We start from the raw sequence: 20283 nt of genomic DNA, 5'->3' as shown, positions 1-20283 counted from the left end.
TTTTTTTTTTTGCATTTTTTTTTTTTTTTTTGAGACGGAGTCTGGCTCTGTCTCCCAGGCTGGAGTGCAGTGGCCGGATCTCAGCTCACTGCAAGCTCCGCCTCCCGGGTTTACACCATTCTCCTGCCTCAGCCTCCCGAGTAGCTGGGACTACAGGCGCCCGCCACCTCGCCCGGCTAGTTTTTTGTATTTTAGTAGAGGCGGGGTTCACCGTGTTATCTAGGATGGTCTCGATCTCCTGACCTCGTGATCCGCCCGTCTCGGCCTCCCAAAGTGCTGGGATTACAGGCTTGAGCCACCGCGCCCGGCCTATTTGTCCTTTTTCTTACTGATTTGTAAGTGCTTTTGATTTTTTAAAGCCCTTTGTCATTTGTGGGTTTTTTTCCTATTTTGAGAATTAAATTTTGACGTTATTTTAAAATTAGATATATTTAATTTTTAGATTGTCAGATTGATCAGCCTTTTTTTTTTTTTTTTTTGAGACAGAGCCTCGCTCTGTCGCCCAGGCTGGAGTGCAGTGGCTGGATCTCAGCTCACTGCAAGCTCCGCCTCCCGGGTTTACGCCGTTCTCCTGCCTCAGCCTCCCAAGTAGCTGGGACTACAGGCGCCCGCCAACTCGCCCAGCTAGTTTTTTGTATTTTTTAGTAGAGACGGGGTTTCGCCGTGTTGGCTAGGTTGGTTCGATCCCCTGACCACGCGATCCACCCGTCTCGGCCTCCCAAAGTGCTGGGATTACAGGCTTGAGCCACCGCGCCCGGCCAGATTGATCAGTCTTTAATGGCTTCAGAGTTTTGGTTCATACCTTTCCCACTGCTGGATTTAAACTTACATGCCTGTTCCCTTCTAATATTTTACAGATTTTAATTGTATATGTTTAAATTTTTGCACCATTTGAAATTTGTTTTGGTGTAATGAGTGAAGGGTTCGGATCTGACTTTTCTCCCCTAGATATTTGCCCATAACCCCATTACCTGAAGTGAACGTGAGGGAGAGGGCATTTCCGGGTATTGTGGTTAGTCTTTATCTTGATCTGTGTGGTGATTGTACAAGAATGGTGTTCAGTGTGTAAAACTGTACATGTACAATTTGTGCTCATGGCCAGGTGCAGTGACTCATGCCTGTAATCCCAGCACTTTGGGAGGCCGAAGCAGGCTGATTGCATGAGTCGAGGAGTTAGAGACCAGCCTGGGCAACATGGCAAAACTGCATCACTACTAAAAATGCAAAAAATTAGCCAATTGTGGTAGCACATGCCTGCAGCCCCAGTTGCTTGGAGGGCTAGGTGGGAGGATTGGTTGAGCCTGGGAGGTTGAGGCTACAGTGAGCCAAGATCGCACCATGAACTGCAGCCTGGGTGACAGAGCAATACCCAGTCTCAAAAAAAAATTTTACTCTTTAAACAGTATCACGTTATACTTCAGTTATTAAAGTTTCCTTTTGTTTAAAGGTGCCATTTTCCACTGAAGTAAAGATGGAGTATGACATCTGCATACATGTCATCAGCCACAGCCTTTCTTCTTTAACTGCTGCTCCACATTCCCTCTCCACAGCAGTGTCGGTGGTCCTAGAGCATTTACTTACTTGACCAGCACAAGAGACCCTTTACTTTTGAATTGTTTCATCAAGAAATCTACTCAGTAAGAACTGATGTATTTATGGGAGGAAATATAATAATGTAGGTCTCTAGCCTGGTGTCTATTTTCAGTGGAAATGTGGCTTTCTAGTAGGAGCCTATCCCATCTTTGGACATCTTTGGATCAATTATTTTTGATTTTGTGGGGGTTTTCTCTCCTGCTTTGAGTTAAGGCAGCTTCTCCAGGAATCCCAGTCATTTTATAAACATGGGCTGCTGCTTAAGTCATTATGCACCTCACTAACCTTCAGTTTGGGTGCATTTGTTAGTGAACTCTCTTGCTATCCTGCTGCTGGTAGTATTTTCCAAGCAGAGCTTGTTATTTATTCCTCTGCTAATGACTAGCAAGAACCCAAAGTAAGCCTGTCTTGGGTCATGCTGCCCAAAGCTCAGTGGGATCACTCCTTGTCAACCTGACCCTATCTATAACATGACTGTGAAAAGTGTATCTTAGAGTATACAAAGCCGATGTGAAGTATGTAACTAAGTGGAGTGAAGCAGACCCAGAGCAAGCTCATCTGCATAAATTAAATGAGTATGAGGACTGTGGTGGACTAGAGAGTGTGTGCCTGCTTTTATGGGGGAAGTGACTCTTCTTCTCCCATTGACTGTTTCCCTGAGAGGTTATGGGAAATCTAGATTTGTAGGTAAAAATCTTCCAGCTTTTCAGTAGTTGTGGGCCAGGTGTAAGCCGTTGCTTGGCATTCAGGAACTTTTATTCATTGACATAGTCTATCTTCCATTTGAAGTGAATTTATTTTAAATACATTCTATGCACTTGAGTATCTTACATCTTGCTTGGATGAATGTGATCTCTTTTGAGAAGAATTTATGTAGTATACTTCAGAGCTTTAAACATTACTACTCATTTTGCCCTGTTGTTTCTGTTTCTGTGACTCTCCTGAAGACATAAGTCAAAATGAGATAAAGCTTGTATACCAAGACGGTTAGGTGTAACATTATTTGTAATGACTGTCTACCAGGAGAAGGTAATGGTTATTCTATTTTGCTGAATTTTATGAAGTTGTTAATATAATGTTAAAATTATAATATGGGAAAATTCATGATGAAAACAGGCTATAAAATTGTTATATACTCTATAATAATTACTCCACCTTTTCTAGAGGATGACCTTAGGTCTCTATTATACAAAGCAAAGCAAGCCTACATTCAGGGCAACTTTCATTGTTGCCCCAAGTCATGAGACATCTTGCTTTTCTCTCCTACAAGTGCAGTTGACATTAAATACAGATGTGCAGAAAGCTGAACCCAGTGCTTCTCTAGAATTGACAATCTGTGGTGTAGTAGTTTAGGATTTTTATTTTTAATCTGCTGCTTCAAGCTAAAATAACACATCTCTCTTAATTCAGGATGTTGAATTACAGTGTCACATTCATGCCAGGAGCAATCTCATGGCATGTGGATTTGCTTTCTAAAGATTTGTTGCTGGTGTGAGATGAACAGAGGCTTTCTCAGACCCTCAAGCTGAACTATCTAGTCTCAAAGATTTGCCTACTGTCTTTTTAATTTAAAAAATGCTATGGACTCTTCTTTCTTCATTTGGCTTGAGATGTCTTGGATATGCTGCCTCAGTATTGGCCTGTAGCTAGAAGGGGCTAAGGAAGAATTTTTTTCTTTTCGTTCTAGGGTAACTCCTAGCTTGATTTAAACAATAATAAACAGTAAGTAAAATATGTATATACGGGATGTCTTTAAACATACAGGCTTAGTCATATTCTCAGCATATAGATTATTTTTAAATGCTTTAAGTGGAAATTGCACTTTTTTGGAAAACAAAGGTCCTCATTTTAGAAGGAAAAGGTGTTTGTCAAGGAAAATGTGAAAAACTGTCTTGGGACTTGTCACCAACGTTCAACCACTGTTGAGATTCAGGAGTATTCCTTTCTAACATTTTTTTTTTTTTCTGTTTATATTAACCTAGAATTTGTTTAACAGAATTTTTTTAAATAACAGCTTTTAAAACTTGTTATGATGATTTTAGAGGTAGAGTTGTACTCTGTCGCAGGCTGCAGTGCAGTGGTACAATCCTGGCTCACTGCAGCCTCGAATCCCTGGGCTCTAGTGATTCTCCGCCTGCCTCAGTCTCCCAAGTAGCTAGGACTACAGGCTCATGCCACCACACCTGGCTCATTTTTTTTAAATATTTGTTAGAGTTCTAGGGGTCTTGCTCTGTTCCTCAGGCAGTCTCCAACTTCTGGTCTCAAATGACCTTCCTGCCTCACCTTCTTGAGTAGCTGGGATTATAGGCACAAACCACCCTGCCTGCCCAGCAATAACAGCTTTATTGAAATATAATTTACATATCATAAAGTTAACTCTTGTAACCACCCATCAGTATTGTGCAGTGATAACCAGAACATTTTTATCATGCCAGAAAGAAATACTGTGTACCAGTTAGCAGTCACTCCCCATCTGCCCTTCTCCCCAGCTCTGGCAACCATTAATCTATTTTATGTCTGTATTATGCCTATTGTGAAATATCCATAATGTCCATAATATGCCTATTGTATCAGTCCGTTCTCACGCTGCAGTGAAGAAATACTTGAGACTGGGTAGTTTATAAAGGAAAGAGGTTTAATTGACTCACAGTTCCATATGGCCGGGGAGGCCTCAGGAAACTCACAGTCATGGCAGAAGGCAAAGGACAAGCAGGCACCTTCTTCACAGGGCAGCAGGACAGAGTGGGTGCAAGCAGGGGAAATGCCAGACACCTACAAAACCATGAGATTTTGTGAGATTCCCTCATTATCACGAGAACAGCATGGGGGAACCGCCCCCATGATCCAGTTACCTCCACCTGGTCCCACCCTTGACACATGAGGATTATTACAATTCAAGGTGAGATTTGGGTGAGGACAGAGCCAAACCATATCACCTGTTATGGATATTTCATATAACAGAATATAACAGAATCATCCACTATGTGGCTTTTTTTTTTTTTTTTTTTTTTTTTTGAGCTGGAGTCTCGCTCTGCCGCCCAGGCTGGAGTGCAGTGGCCGGATCTCAGCTTACCGCAAGCTCCGCCTCCTGGGTTTACGCCATTCTCCTGCCTCAGCCTCCCGAGTAGCTGGGACTACAGGCGCCCGCCACCTCGCCAGGCTAGTTTTTTGTATTTTTTTTTTAGTAGAGACGGGGTTTCAATGTGTTAGCCAGGATGGTCTCGATCTCCTGACCTTGTGATCCGCCCGTCTCGGCCTCCCAAAGTGCTGGGATTACAGGCTTGAGCCACCGCGCCCGGCCCACTATGTGGCTTTTTATGTCCAGCTGCTTTAACTGAGCATGAGGTGTTTTATTGTTTTAAATAATAGCTTTATGGAGATATTCATGTCGTACAAGTCACCCATTTAAAAGATATATTACAAGATATAATCCGGTTTTTTAGTATAGTCAGAGTTATATACCACTATCACCACAATTGATTTTAAAACATTTTCATCACTCCAAAAAAGAAATACCATATTCTTCAGTAGCCACTCTCCATTTCCTCCCAAGGCCTCCCTCCCCCATCCTTAGGCAACCACTAATCTTTCTGTCTTTATAGATTTAATTATTCTGGACATTTCACATAAATGGAGTCATACAATACATGACCTTTTGTTACTGGCTTCTTTTGCTTAACATAATGTTCTCAAGGTTAATCCATGTCATAATATGTATCAATACTCCATTCTTTTTTATTGTCAAGAAATATTCCATTGTATGGATAGACCACATCTTATTTATCCATTCATCAATTGATGGACATTTGGGTTGTTCCCACTTTTGACTGTTATTAATAATCTGCTATGATTAATAATGCTGCCATGAACATTGGCATATAAATTTTTATATGGATGTGTTTTCATTTTCTATTAGATAGTCTTATTTAAAAATTTCCCTTGATATATACCTAGTAGTGGAGTTGCTGGTAACTCTGTTTAATTTTTAAGGATCTGCCAGACTGCTTTCTGAAGTATTTGCACCATTTTACATGTCTACCAGCAATGTATGAAAGTTCTAATTTCTCTACATCTTTGCTAATAGTTATTATTTGTCTTTTTCATTATAGCCATCCTAGTAGGTATAGGGTTATCTCTCAAATGAGAGGTATCTCATTTTGTTTTGTTTTTCCCTGACTAATGTTGATCATCTGTTTATTTATTGGACTTTTGGAGAAATGTGCGTTCATCTGCTTTCTCCATTTCTTGATTGAGTTGTCTTTTTATTATTGAGTTGTATTAGTTTCTGGATACTAATTTTTTGTAATTTGCAAATATTTTCCCCCATTAAGTAGCTGTCTTTTCACTCTCTTGATGGTGTCCTTTGAAACACAAAGTCTTTTTTTTTTTTTTTTTGAGACGGAGTCTCGCTCTGCTGCCCAGGCTGGAGTGCAGTGACCGGATCTCAGCTCACTGCAAGCTCCGCCTCCTGGGTTTACGCCATTCTCCTGCCTCAGCCTCCCGAGTAGCTGGGACTACAGGCGCCCGCCACCTCGCCCGGCTAGTTTTTTGTATTTTTTTTTTTAGTAGAGACGGGGTTTCACGGTGTTAGCCAGGATGGTCTCGATCTCCTGACCTTGTGATCCGCCCGTCTCGGCCTCCCAAAGTGCTGGGATTACAGGCTTGAGCCACCGCGCCCGGCCGAAACACAAAGTCTTTACTTTTGATGAAGTTCATTTTATCTTTTGTTGCTTGGGTATTGGTGTGCATCTAAGAAACCATTTCCTAATCCAAGGTCACAAAGATTTACCTGTGTATTCTTCTGAGAATTTTATATTTTTTATCTTACATTTAGATCTTTGATCCATTTGCATTGATTTTTGTTTATCATGTGAGGCAGGGGTCCAGTTTCATTATTTTGCATGTGACTATCCAGTTGTCACAGCACCACTTACTGAAAAAACTGCTTTCATTATTGAATTGTCGTGGCAACCTTGTCAAAAATCAACTGATCGTGTAGACACGGGTTTATTTTTATATTTACAGATCAAGATTGTTTTGGCTGTTACGCATCTCTTGTATTTGCATGTGAATTTCAGGATCAGCTTGCCAATTTCTGCAAAGAAGCCAGCTGAGATTTTGATAGTGATTGTATTGAATTTGTAGGTCAATTTAGGGAGTATTATCATCTTAATATTAAATATTCTGATCCTTGAACCACAAGATAGCTTTCCATTTTTTTTATTGTCTTTAATTTCTTTCAAAAATGTTTTGTTGTGGGCCGGGCGCGGTGGCTCAAGCCTGTAATCCCAGCACTTTGGGAGGCCGAGACGGGCGGATCACAAGGTCAGGAGATCGAGACCATCCTGGCGAACACAGTGAAACCCTGTCTCTACTAAAAATACAAAAAAAAACTAGCCGGGCGAGGTGGCGGGCGCCTGTAGTCCCAGCTACTTGGGAGGCTGAGGCAGGAGAATGGTGGGAACCCAGGAGGCGGAGCTTGCGTTGAGCTGAGATCCGGCCACTGCACTCCAGCCTGGGCGACAGAGCAAGACTCCGCCTCAAAAAAAAAAAAAAAAAGTTTTGTTGTACAAGTCTTGCACTTGTTAAACTTATTTCTAAGTGTCTTTACTGTTTTTGATGCTCTTTTAAATGGAATTGCTTTCATAATTTCAGTTTTGATTTGCTTCTTGCTACAATTGTAGAAATACAGTTGATTTATGTATATTGATCACATATTGTGAAATCTTGCTGAACTCTTTCTTATTGGCTCTAATAGTTTTTTTAGTGGATTCCTTAGGAATTGTCTATATTCTAGATTATGACATCTGTAAATAATTAGTTTTACTTATTCCTTTCTAATTTGGGGGCCATTAATTTCTTTTTTTATTTTTCCCTAATTGCCTTAGAACACTCAGTACAATGTTAAACTGAAGTAGCGAGAGTGGACATCTTTGTCTTTTTCCTCATCTTAATGGGAAAACATTTAGTCTTCACTGTTAAGCATGATGCTAGCTGTGGGTATTTTAATAAAAGCCCTTTATCAGGCTGAATAAGTTATCTTCTATTCCTTGTTGATTGTTTTTATCATGAAAGTGTGTTGGTTTTTTTTCAGATGCTTTTTCTGCATCTGTTGAGATGACTGTGTGGCTTTTGGCTTTTGTCCTTTATTCTATTGATATGGTTTATTATATTGATTTTCATATGTTGAACCAACCTTACATTCCTGGGATAAATTCCACTTCGTCATGGTGTATAATCCTTTTTTTTTTTTTGAGACAGGGTCTCTCTGTCACCCAGGCTGGAATGCAGTGGTAATGATCACAGCTCACTGCAGCTTCTCCTGGGCTCAAGCAATCCCCCCATCTCAGCCTCCTGAGTAGCTGGGACTACAGGTGCATGCTACCATGCTTGGTTAATTTTTTGTTTTAATTTTTGTAGAGACAAGGTCTCACTATGTTGCCCAGGCTGGTCTCATACTCTTGGGCTTAAGTAATCCTCCTGCCTTGACCTCTCAGAGTGCTGGGATTACAGGTGTAAGCCACCATGCGTGGACTATAATCCTTTTTATATGTGTCTGGATTTTGTTTGCTAGGGTTTTCAGAATTTTTGTGTATATATGCATAAGAGATACTCATCTGTAGTTTTCTTGTGATGTCTTTGGTTTTGGTATCAGGGTAATACTGGCCTCAAAGAGTGAGTTGGGAAATGTTTCCTCCTTTTCTGTTTTTTGGAAGAGTTTGGGAAGAATTGGTGATTCTTTAAATGTCTTGTATTGTCCACCAGTGGAGGCATCATGTCCAGGGTTTTTCTTTATGGGTAGTTTTTTGTTGTTGTTGTTGTTGTTTTGTTTTTTTTAATCACTAGGTCAGTCTCTTTACTTGCTCTAGGGCTATTCAGATATTCTGTTTCTTCTTCTTCTTTATTTTTTTTAAACAGATGGAGTCTCGCCCTTCCATCCAGGCTGGAGTACATTGGCATGATCATAGCTCACTGCAGCCTCAATCTTCTGGGGTCAATTAATCCTCCTGCCTCAGTCTCCCGAGTAGCTGGAACTATAGGCATACCACCACACCCAGCTAATTTATTTTATTTGTAGAGACATGGGGTCTTGCTATGTTGGCCAGGGTGATCTCAATCTTCTGGCTTCAATCAGTCCTTCCACCTCAGCCACCCAAAGTGTTGGGATTACAGGCAGGAACAACCATGCTCAGCCTCTGTTTCTTCTTAAGTCAGTTTTTATAGTTTTATGTCTTTCTAGGAATGTGTCCATTTCGTTTAGGTTATCTAATTTGTTGGCATACGGTTGTTCATAATAGTTCCTTATAATGACTTTTGTTGCCGTAAGGTTGGGGGTAATGCCCTCTCCTTTATTTCTGAGTATAGTAATCTGTATTCTCTCTCCTTTTTTCTTGGTCGGTCTAGCTAAGAATTTGCCAGTCTTTTCAAAGAGCCAGCTTTTGGTTTTGTTCATTTTCTGTTATTTTCTGTTCTGTGTTTCATTTGTTTCAATTCTTATTCTCCCTTTTGCTTGCTTTGGATTTAGTTTGCTCTTTTTCCAGTGTCTTAAGGCAGATTAGGTTATTGATTAGAAACAATTTTATTTGGCCGGGTGCAGTGGCTCACGCCTGTAATCCCAGCACTTTGGGAGGCCAAGGTGGGCGGATCACCTGAGGTCAAGAGTTCGAGACCAGCCTGGCCAATATGGCAGAACCTCGTCTCTACTAAAAATACACAACGTAGCCAGGATTGGTGGTGGGCACCTGTAATTCCTTTTGCTCTGGAGGCTGAGGCAGGGTAATCACTTGAACCCAGGAGGAGGAGGTTGCAGTGAGCCAAGATCGGGCTATTGCACTCCAGCCTGGGAGACAGAGAAAGACTGTCTCAAAAAAAAAAAAAAAAAAAGAATTTTCGTTTAATGTAGGCATTTACAGCTATAAATTTTCCTCTGAGCACTCCATTAGCTACATTGTAAATTTTGGTGTCTTCATCCATCTTGGATACTTTATACTTCCCCTTATGATTTCTTCTTTGGCCCATTATTATTTAGGATGGGTTTTTAAAATTATCCACATAATTCATGAATTTCCCAAATTTCTTTTTGATTTCATTCCATTGTGGCCAGACCACATACTGTATATGATTTCAGTGCTTTTAAATTTATTGAGGCTTGTTTAGTGGCCTGAAATATGATCTGTCCTGGAGAATGTTTCATATGCACTTGAGTAGAATGTATATTCTGTTCCAGCTGCATGGAGTGTTCTGTAGATGTCTGTTACAATGTATGTGTTCATTGTGTTCAAGTCTTCTAGTTCTTTGCTAATCTGCCTAATTGTCTATTACTGAAAGCAGAGTTATTAAAGTGTCCAACTTTTATTTTTGAATTATCTCTTTGCTTCATTTCTACCAGCTTTTGGTTCATGTATTTTTGGGCTCTGTTGTTAGGTACATATATGTTTGTAGTTGTTATCTTTCTAATGGATTGACCCTTTTATCAACTATCCTTTCTCTCCGTAGAATGAATTTTTAAATTCATGCTTATTTTAAACAGTTTGTGCTAAATTGTATTAAAAGTATGTAAAATAAAAAATACATGCATACCCAACCCTGTAGAAATCAGTGTTAACAATTTATGGTGTATCTTCTGAGACCTTTTTAAATAAACTTATACTTACAAATGTGTTTTAAACAGAAGAATCATAGTAATAATGTTCTGCAGCTTTTCAGAAATTAAAGCCACATTAGATCACAGAGATTATCTACTCTAAAATCCTTCTTTTCAAAACTGAGAAAACTGAGGCCCAGAGAAGGGCAAGTAGGTGGCCAAGCTGGGACTAGAACCTGGGTCTCCTGACTTGCTGCAGTGTTCCTTTTACTGAACCTTACTGCCTCCTGGAACAAAAGGGTCTTGTAATACTGTGACAGATATATGGGCAATGAATGGTTATGGCAAAATCATTTTATAAGTTATGCTTTGAATTAATTTTGAAGATTTTATCTAATTTTTTTTATAGCTTCTTGTAGAAATTCTTATGAGGCCTACGATCTCTATCCGGGGACAGAAACTAAAAAGTAAGTATACCTGTTAGCTGCTGGTCCTTGTTTTCCAACCTGCCGATATGGTGGCAGTTCCCAGCAGCTGCCTTCTTCCTTCCCTTCCTGACTCTTAATACTGAGGACATGTCTTACCTTCAGCTACAGATTGCTGTCTCCTCCGCCAGCTAAGCAACTATCTTTATTCATTCTGTACTGCATAGAAATTCAGATCTGGGTTAAAAGAATACATCTTTGTACTTTTGATAGTCCTGTGATCCAGCTTCTATGTTTCCTTGGGAAATTCTTATTTCTCATATATAACTAGCTGAGAGAGTAAGCAATAACCTGGTAAGATCACTCTGTTTTATTTTTTAAAAACCTATTTTTTGTTAGAAAGGTGATATATGCTCTTTGTAAAAAGTTCAGTCATTACTAGAGTGTAAATGGTAAGAAGTCAAGAGTGTTTTGGCATGCACTATTTCTTAAGCTGAGTGGTAGATATATGGGTAATATTCTATTACTATTTTTTATGACTTACACATGTTACAAATATTCTTTTCAGGTATACATTTTTTTTTTTTTTGAGACAGAATCTGGCTCTATTGCCCAGGCTGGAGTGCAGTGGCATGATCTTGGCTCACTGCAACCTCCACCTTCTGAGCTCGAGTGATTTTCCTGCCTCAGCCTCTCAAGTAGCTGGGATTACAGGCGTCCGCCACCATACCCGACTAATTTTTGTATTTTTTTTTTTTTAGTAGAGATGGGGATTCACCATGTTGGCCAGGCTGGTCTCGAACTCCTGACCTTAAGTGATCTGCCCACCTCAGCCTCCCAAGTGCTGGGATTACAGGCATGAGCCACCATACCCAGCTTCAGTATTTAATTTAAAATAAAAAAGCGAATGCACTTTACTCTGGCGTTAAAAGCCAGAGATGACTTCAGTTAATGTTTGGTGAATGCCCTCCTACCAGCTTTGCATTTTTTTAATTTAAAATTTTTTTTTTTTTTTTTACCCCTAACCTATAAGGGGTCCTGTATACTATATAAGGTATACTATATAAGGCCTCATTTGTGCATGCAGTAGTGGTTAAGGGGATTTATATTCATTTTTAATGTCTCAGCTGTGTATTCTGTCTAACTTGATCTTTCATGTTCTCTGTCTACTCTTACAGCAAGTAGCATATTGTAATTATTTGTTGGTGCACTTGTTTAGTCTCTCTTCCTCCCACTAGATGTATAGGTTCCATGAAGGCTGAGACTTTTTTTTCCCTCACCACTGTATCTGCTCTAGAGTTGATGCTGAATAATACTTGATGAATGAGTGAATCCTAATTCCTTTTAAAAATGGAGGATCTAGAAATAGATACATAGTGAGACATACAGAGCAGTGTTTTACCCTGCTCTGAAGTCGTTAAATAAATCAATCACAGAGCCCCAGTAGGTTGAAAGGTGGTGTTAAGGGATGCAGAGCATCTGCACTGTCTCAGGATTATGTGAGGCAACCCGTCTAGTCTGGCTAGCTTAGTGGGGCTGCCCATTGGGATCTGAGGAGACCTAGCATTTTAACATTCCTGGCAGCTTAGGAGCAAATGGAAACAGTTTTTAAAAATAGAAGCAGTACCAAATAAAACACTTTGTCCATGGTTCATACTCAGTTTCATCATCTCTTGGTTTTGGGCTCATGAAAATTAAGTTTCCTTTTTATGCTGCTTTCCTGTTCCTGCTCACAGGGAAGTAGTAGGTTCTTTATTAGAATTAGTAATAGATCAGACATTAAAAGCCATTTGCCCAATACAGATAACAGCAATAAAAAAACTAAATGCTCGGTTAGTGAGTCTGATAAAAATGGTATATTTGTTTGCTGCTAGTAGAACTTTCAATGGAAATTTATAACAAGAGCAATTGAGATGCTTATACTTTTAACTTTTAGCCAGGCGTGATGCACGCGCATGCAGTCCTAGCCACTCGGGAGGGCAAGGAGGGAGAATTGCTTGAGCCTAGGAGTTCGAGACTACAGTGAGCTGTGATCATGCCCCTGAGTGACAGAGTAAGACCTCATCTTTAAAAAACCAAAACAAATGAACAGAAAAAAATGCTTATACTTTAGATTCTAGTAGTTCTGCTTTTGAAAATATATCTTGAGGAACCAGTTTAATACAAGCATTAAAAGGATACACATATATATTAAGTTGCTTATTTGTGGTCTATTTAAATAGCCAAAAAAAAAAAACCCAAATCCTAGATGTATCCTAAGCAAGACATTAAGGGAAAATGGCTTTATTAAATGATGGCACAACAACAGGTTGAAATTATGAAGACTTTGGGGCATAATAAGAAAACAGCTGCTGTATCAAACCAAAAGCAATATGCAAATGGGCTTATAGATTCTGATGGACACTGAAAATCTTTGGTAGACAGGGACTGGAAGGAGTATATTAAAAGAAAAATCATCATCTTGGAGGGGGTTATAACAGTTCTTATGCTGAAAAAAAATGTAACCATTGTACTATCTTTTCAATGAGAAAAATAACCAGTCATTACCCTTTAACTTTCAGTAAGTGATGAAATGTCCAAGGACTGCTTGAGTATCCTGTATAATACCTGTGTCTGTGTAAGTACCCCTGCCATTAGGGCTCCGCGTATCTCCCTACCAGATCTGCAGGGTTAAGATGGGAATATTCGGGTGGGCTGGCAGATGTGAGCGCTGTCTTCAGACAGTGGGGGAATCGGGCTTATTTTATGTGTGCCTGAAAATCAAGACTAACTGGTAGAAATTATAGGGAGGCAGAATTTTGTAGCAGTTGTTAAGAGCCAGAACTGCCGCAGTAGGTAGTAAACTCCTTTGGCCTTGAAGCTTGGAGCTGTCCGAGTAGAAACTGAACCCTTGTCAAAAGATGACAAGCTTTGGCAGACTGTGACCTTTAAGACTCATTTTAACTCCATTATGCCTATTTCTTCATTTTCCTTGTTAGAAAACAAAATGAGAACCAGAAGCTCCCCCCACCCCCATATATTGAGCAGGACTCTCTACTAGGTTGACCATTGAGCCAGGAAGAATGGTGAATAAAGGAAGCAATTTGGTAGAAACAAAAGAAGATGGCAGTTAGTGTTAGGACCTGATTTTGTGTTCTGGCCCTTGGCTTAGTACACCTCCCAAGCCGTAGTTTCTTACCAATAGAGTGCAGTTAGCAGTCATATTAACATCATAGGTTTATTGCGAGAACTGAGATAGCAGATGTGAAAACACTTTGTAAAACAATATATAAATGTTAGTTTTTATAAGACACAGTACCTTTTAGAAACTTATGATAAACTATGTAAACCGTGAATCATAATACATGGCAGAATGAGACGAGTGTTACAGATGTGAACCCTGTATGCTGTGGAAATAGAAACATTGAGCTGCATTTCATTTCTTGCCTCATTCAAAATGAGATTTCTGGCATCTTGTGGGTGTATGCAAAATCTACCAAGATCACAAACTTAGAAGTAGGTAAGAAAGAAGAAGATAAATAAAACAAGGGTGGGGACATAACATACAGCCAGGAATTGGGCTGATATAAAAATGAAGACCATAAAATCATCTGTATTATGGATGGGCACAAATTTGGCTTCAAGCTTCTTAGCAGCCAACACAAATAGAGGAATATGTTTGAACACTTATATAATTCAGCATGTATAGTAGTGCTGTAAAATTGAAATATAATGCAAGCCACTTGGGTTATTTTAAATTTCCTTGTAGCCACATTTTTTTAAAGAAAAAAGTAGGAAGAAATAGTGAAGCTAATTTTAATGATAAATTCTATTTAACACAGTGTATCAAGAATATTGTCATTCTAACATGTAATAAGTATAATTATTAATGAGATATTTACTTTTTTTGGTATTAAGCTCTCAAAATCCAATGTTTTGTTTTTTTTTTTTTTTCCCTTCTCATTTGAACACCAGGGCACATCTCAGTTTGGCCTGGCCACCTTTCAAGTGCTCAGTAACCATGTATAGCTAATGACAGAGATAGGCACAGGGAGATCTATAAGATAAAAAGCAAATTGTTCAGGAATTGCACAATTCTTGCAACTAAGGCCAAAAAGAAATTGTCCTTATAGAAGAAGACAGTGTATAAAATAATGACTCTATCATTGGCAACTTCCATATAGTCACTAGTTTTATGAGGCTGTTTTAAAATCATGATGCCTATTGTTAATCAGTGACATTCCAATAAAACAGTTAAGTTAAAAAAATGTATGAAGAGAAGTTGATTAATGGGTACAAGTATATGGGTTGATAAATAAGACCTAGTGTTAGGATAAATCAGTAAGGGTGACTTAGTTTATAATAATCTGTTTTACGTTTCAAAATAGCTAGAAGAGAATTTGAATGGTTCTTAACATAAAAGATAAGTATTTAAGCTGATGGCTATCCCAAGTACATTGATTTGATCTTTATAAATTATATGAATGTATTAAATTATATGCTTCCTGAAATTATGTACCTTTATTATATATCAACTAAAAGTATTTTTAAATAAAATTTAAAAAAAATTTTAAGCAACATGGGATGATGTGGTCCAATTATGTGCTATCTGGCTGAATTCCACATTACGTAGAGAAATTGGGGCTCTTAGGATTTCAAACACCAATGCCTCCAGGGATCAGGCAGAAAACAGGAAATGTTTGGAATTGCTGGTGTTGGAGAGGGGACTTGTATAAACTGTGACTCAAGTGGAGCAAGTGTGTCCTGTCTAAAGATGTTTGAATTCAGAAGTTTAAAAAGTACTGTTGCCGGGCGCGGTGGCTCAAGCCTGTAATCCCAGCACTTTGGGAGGCCGAGATGGGCGGATCACGAGGTCAGGAGATCGAGACCATCCTGGCTAACACGGTGAAACCCCATCTCTACTAAAATACAAAAAACTAGCCGGGCGAGGTGGCGCACGCCTATAGTCCCAGCTACTCGGGAGGCTGAGGCAGGAGAATGGCGTGAACCCGGGAGGTGGAGCTTGCAGGGAGCTGAGATCCGGCCACTGCACTCCAGCCTAGGCGACAGAGCGAGACTCTGTCTCAAAAAAAAAAAAAAAAAAAGTGCTGTTGACTGGGCATGGTGGCTCTCACTTGTAATCCCAGCAATTTGGGAGGCTGAGGTGGGTGGATCACCTGAGGTCAGGAGTTCCAGACCACCCTGGCCAACATGGTGAAACCCCGTCTGTACTAAAAACAAAAATTAGCTGGGCGTGGTGGTGCATGCCTATAGTCCCAGCTACTCGGGAGGCTGAGGCAGGAGAATCACTTGAACCCAGGAGACGGAGGTTGCAGTGAGCTGAGATCGTACCACTCCAGTCCAGCCTGGGTGACAAAGTGAGACTCTCTTAAAAAATAAAATATAAAAAAAAACAGTACTGCTCGTCAGAAAAAGCCTGGCATACCGGATGCTAGTTTGTAGCCCCTTGTTTAGATACTTGACAGATACTAGGTCAAGAGCTTATGATTAGGCTGCGCACAGTGGCTCACACCTATAATCTCAACACTTTGATAGCCCGAGGCAGGAGGATCATGTGTGTCCAGGAGTTCAAGACCAGCGTGGGCAACAAAGTGAGAACCTGTCTCTACAAAAAAATGAAAAACTGGTGGGACGTGGTGTTGTATACCTATAGTCCCAGCTCCTCAGGAGGCTAAGGTGGAAGGATTGCATGAGCCTGAGAGGTCAGGGCTGCAGTGAGCCATGATTGTGCCAGTGCACTCACTCAGCCTGGGCTATAGAGTGAGACTCTGTCTTTAAAAAAAAAACAAAACAAAACCTATGATGAATATTATATGGAAAAAACTCTCCCCGGTAGTTGCATACAACATTTTATATATCGTTTTAGTGCTTTTTGGCCTCAGTTAAGAACTTGTGATGTAGAGGAAAGGAAGGATTGTGATGGCATTTTGGGTGGCCAGTCTTGACCTAGGAAGGCTTTCCAAGAGGAGTCATTTTAGCCAGTCTGTAAAAGGAGTAGCACTTTGATAAATTGAAGAGAGGAGAAAGGTGGGTAGTGAAGGGTAGCTAGTTAGAGCAGCAGGATTGTGTATTTGACAGCCTGGAGATAGAGAGAAAGTGATAAATTTATTTCTTTTTGTTCTGTTTCTTTGGATCTTCCAGAACTTTTGCTTGTCTGAGTAAAACTAGAGTCAGTCCTGTTTCACATCTCGTAGCTGGTGTAGGTACTGTATGTAGTTTGGGATTACAACCTTTTTTCTCTCTCTCTCTCTCTTTTTTTTTTTAATATGTCAGTGCTACAACGGAAGAACAGAGATGTATCAATACAGACTGAGATTGCTTTCTTTAGTGTTCTATTTAATGGGATCGTTGAAGATTTATATACTTGGCACATCTTTATTGATGCCTTCACTTTGAAAATTAAATTGGCCAGTTGTGGTGGTGCACGCCTCTAGTCCCAGTGATTCAGGAGGCTGAGGTGGGGGGATCTGGCAATCCGGGAGGCTGAGGTGGAGGGCTCGCTTGAGCCCAGGTGATTGAGGCTGCAGTGAGCTATATTCGTACTTGTGAATAGTCATGGCCTCAGCCTGGGCAACAGAGTGAGACCCTGTCTCTAAAATTGAAAGAAAATTAAATTTGCTGTGACATATCTCATTTCACTGATTCTGAAATGCTTCCTAACTTGGGGTTCCCATTTACCAAACTGTGTGTGTCTGTACACTTGATTATACTTTTTAAGGAGAGGTCAAGTTTATTGCAGTAAGCCTTGGAATTTTTTCAGTTTAGAGGCTGAAAAAAAAAAAGAAAGAAATATTAAAGCCACTAAGCTCTAGTTGCCTTAAGGCAGTAGGGTGGGAGGTGTGTGTATGTAAGCTAGCAGTATTGCAGTTTCTTTATTTTTAGAGAGAACGTTTCACCCTGTCCCCATGCTGGAATGCAGGGGTGAGATTGCAGCTCACTGCGGCCTCACACTCCTGGCCTCAAGCTGTCCTCTCACCTCAGCCTCCTGGGTAGCTGGGATTACAGGTGTGAGCCACTGCACTTGACAGTACTGCAGTTTTCAATCCAAACTCTTGAACATAAGTTTTAAGGTCTTTAACCAGCTGGTTTCCTTACTTTCTTCATACTCCTTGGGGGTTTTGTTGTTGTTGTTGTTGTTGTTGTTGGGTTTTTTGTTTGTTTTGAGTCAGGGTTTCCCTCTGTTGCCCAGGCTAAAGTGCATTTGCCTAGTCTCGGCTCACTGCAACCTCCACCTCCTGGGCTCAAGTGATCCTTTTACCTTAGCCTCCCAAGTAGCTGGGACTACAAGCGTGCATTACCACACCCAGCTAATATTTGTATTTTTATTAGAGACAGGATTTTGCCACGTTGGCCAGGCTGGTCTCGAACTCCTGGCCTCAAGTGATCTGCCCACCTTGGCGCCTCAAAGTGCTGGGATTACAGGTGTGAGCCACCGTGCCTGGCCTCAAAGACTTTTAAGATGATCATTTTACTGATGAAAAAATGGAGTTCCAAAGGTGAGAAGTGACATGCTCAGGGTCACATGGCTGGAATTAGAACATGGGTCTGACTCTTAAGTCCATGCTTCGGTACTGTTGGATTTCAGATTTAAGAATGGCCTTCAGAACTCTGAGATAAGTTATCTTAGGAAATACCATCTCATTGTGTTATGTTCTTACAAGTGGGCTCCCTTTGTGTAGCCTGAATGTCAGGAGGCTTTTTTCTTCCATGGCTGGGGAGTTAACGAGTGTTTCCCACAGTTAAGTCATGCTGTTCCCCTTTTGTTGACTCATGCCAGTTTTCAGAGGTGAAATTGCTTTTCACTGTCGGTAAAGGATGCCTTGCTCTTCATAATTTATTTTGTACTTACAACTTACTCTGCCTTTTCTTCTTGTGACAGACGGAGGGAGTTACAAAGCGTTTGGCAGAAAAGAATGACTTTGTGATCTTCCTGTTTACACTGATGACAAGTAAGAAGACATTCTTACAAACAGCAACCCTAATTGAAGATATTTTGGGTGTTAAAAAGGTGAGCTGTGTCCTCCAGCTGACCAGATGGGGAAGGGTGTCTCAGACCATTGGATTCTCAAACCTGAATAATATACAGAGCTTTTTTTAAAAGAAAGTGTTAAATTATGTCTTGTGTTACTTAAGATATATTCAAGTGTAAACCTGGATTACCCCTTATACTAGTGGTTCTTACATGACTATAAAACCTAAACAAACATATACATTGAAATCAAACTAATTCTAAAACTCAGAACTTCAGATTGACTCTGTGAATGTAGTGTGATGCCGCATGTTACTTTGCTGAAATCAAATTGCCCCTCACTCATTACCATGGGGCAAGTTCTTTGTAGCATGTCTGTGCTACTGTATGCTGTGCAGTGACTCCCTTCTCTTACCACTTTTCTCTACCGCTATCTGAACTGCTGTGAAGCCTTCATTCATTACTACCGAGGGGTATGTTCCCCTTGGTAGTAATGTTTGGCTTTCACTTATGAAGTCTGCCTCTATCGTTTCTCATTAGTCTTCAACAGTTAAAGTTGGTTAATTGGCACCAGCACAGTAGGAGACAAATGGGAGCTCTGAAATCCTGCCACTTGGTCATAAGGTTGATAATCAGATGACCCATAACTTTTTTTCAAAAAACTATGATCAAAATGAAAACTAAATTAAAATTTCAAGAATTCACAGGTACCCAAAAATACATTCATAGACCTTTGTTAGAGACTCACTGTGTTACCTTTTTGGTGTAATGCTTGTTAGGATCTGGAGCTCACCTCCTCAGTCCTCATCTGTCCTGAGCCTCCATGTTGGTTGCTGGTTGGCAGATTTCTTTCTCTTCCTGTTGAGCAGCCTCATGGAGGTTGCTGTTGCAGGAAAGTGGGTGTTCACTTGCACTGTGGTGACCCCAGCTTTCATTTCTTCTTGCTGTGCTTTCCCCAGGCCTTGCTTGTCATTGCCCAGCACAAGTGGCCTATTGTCTGCAGGAACACATTGGAGATGTGTGCAGGCTCCAGACAGACCCTTTGTGCCCTTTGATAAAAGGCTTTGTTGTTATTCCAGTAATTGTGTGTTCCAGCCAGTGTGTGAAAGGGGGCCTCTGGAGTAGAAACTCCAGACTCCTTAGCAGTCTCAGCATAGGAGTCTAGAATTGCTCCTTCATGACTTTTCCCACTTGCCTCTCACTCCCTCTCATTCCTTTTTGTGTACCCCAAAATGGTGACATGTTCTACCAAACATTATGGGTATCTTGGTGCAGTTTGAAAGGGGGATAGACACCATAAAGAAAGTGGAAACACCGTAAACTGGGAAAAGACATTTGCAATTCAGGTAACCAACAAAGGATGTGTATTCAGAATTTATGAAGAATTCTTACAGGCCGGGTGTGGTGGCTCATGCCTGTAATTCCAACACTTTGGGAGGCTGAGGCAGGCAGATCACTTGAGGTCAGGAGTTTAAGACCAGCCTGGCCATCATGGTGAAACCCAGTTTCAGTGTCTACTAAAAAATACAAAAATTAGCCAGGCGTGGTGGCACACACCTGTCATCCCAGCTACTTGGGAGGCTAAGGCACGAGAATTACTTGAACCTGGGAGGCAGAGGTTGCAGTGAGCCAAGATTGTGTCACTGCACTCCAGACTGGGCAACAGAATATGACTCCCTCTCCAAAAAAAAAAAAAAAAAAAAAAAAAAAAA

At 40.4% G+C, this 20283-nt stretch overlaps 1 protein-coding gene across 2 annotated transcripts in view; it reads left to right on the top strand.

Annotated features, from left to right (window-relative positions):
• TRPC4AP (transient receptor potential cation channel subfamily C member 4 associated protein) overlaps window positions 1-20283 on the top strand; it is a 70357-nt gene that overhangs the window by 3157 nt on the left and 46917 nt on the right. For both annotated transcript variants that reach the window (XM_017878910.1, XM_017878899.1), the window contains exons 2-4: window positions 10587-10644; window positions 13164-13219; window positions 18482-18610. In XM_017878910.1, coding sequence (XP_017734399.1) covers window positions 10587-10644; window positions 13164-13219; window positions 18482-18610 — 243 coding nt within the window. The remainder of the gene's footprint in view (window positions 1-10586; window positions 10645-13163; window positions 13220-18481; window positions 18611-20283) is intronic.

Source organism: Rhinopithecus bieti, unplaced genomic scaffold (genome assembly GCF_001698545.2).
Source record: "Rhinopithecus bieti isolate Rb0 unplaced genomic scaffold, ASM169854v2 scaffold_65, whole genome shotgun sequence".
NCBI classification, from domain to species: Eukaryota; Metazoa; Chordata; class Mammalia; order Primates; family Cercopithecidae; genus Rhinopithecus; species Rhinopithecus bieti.
This window is presented reverse-complemented; position numbering and strand designations above follow the sequence as displayed.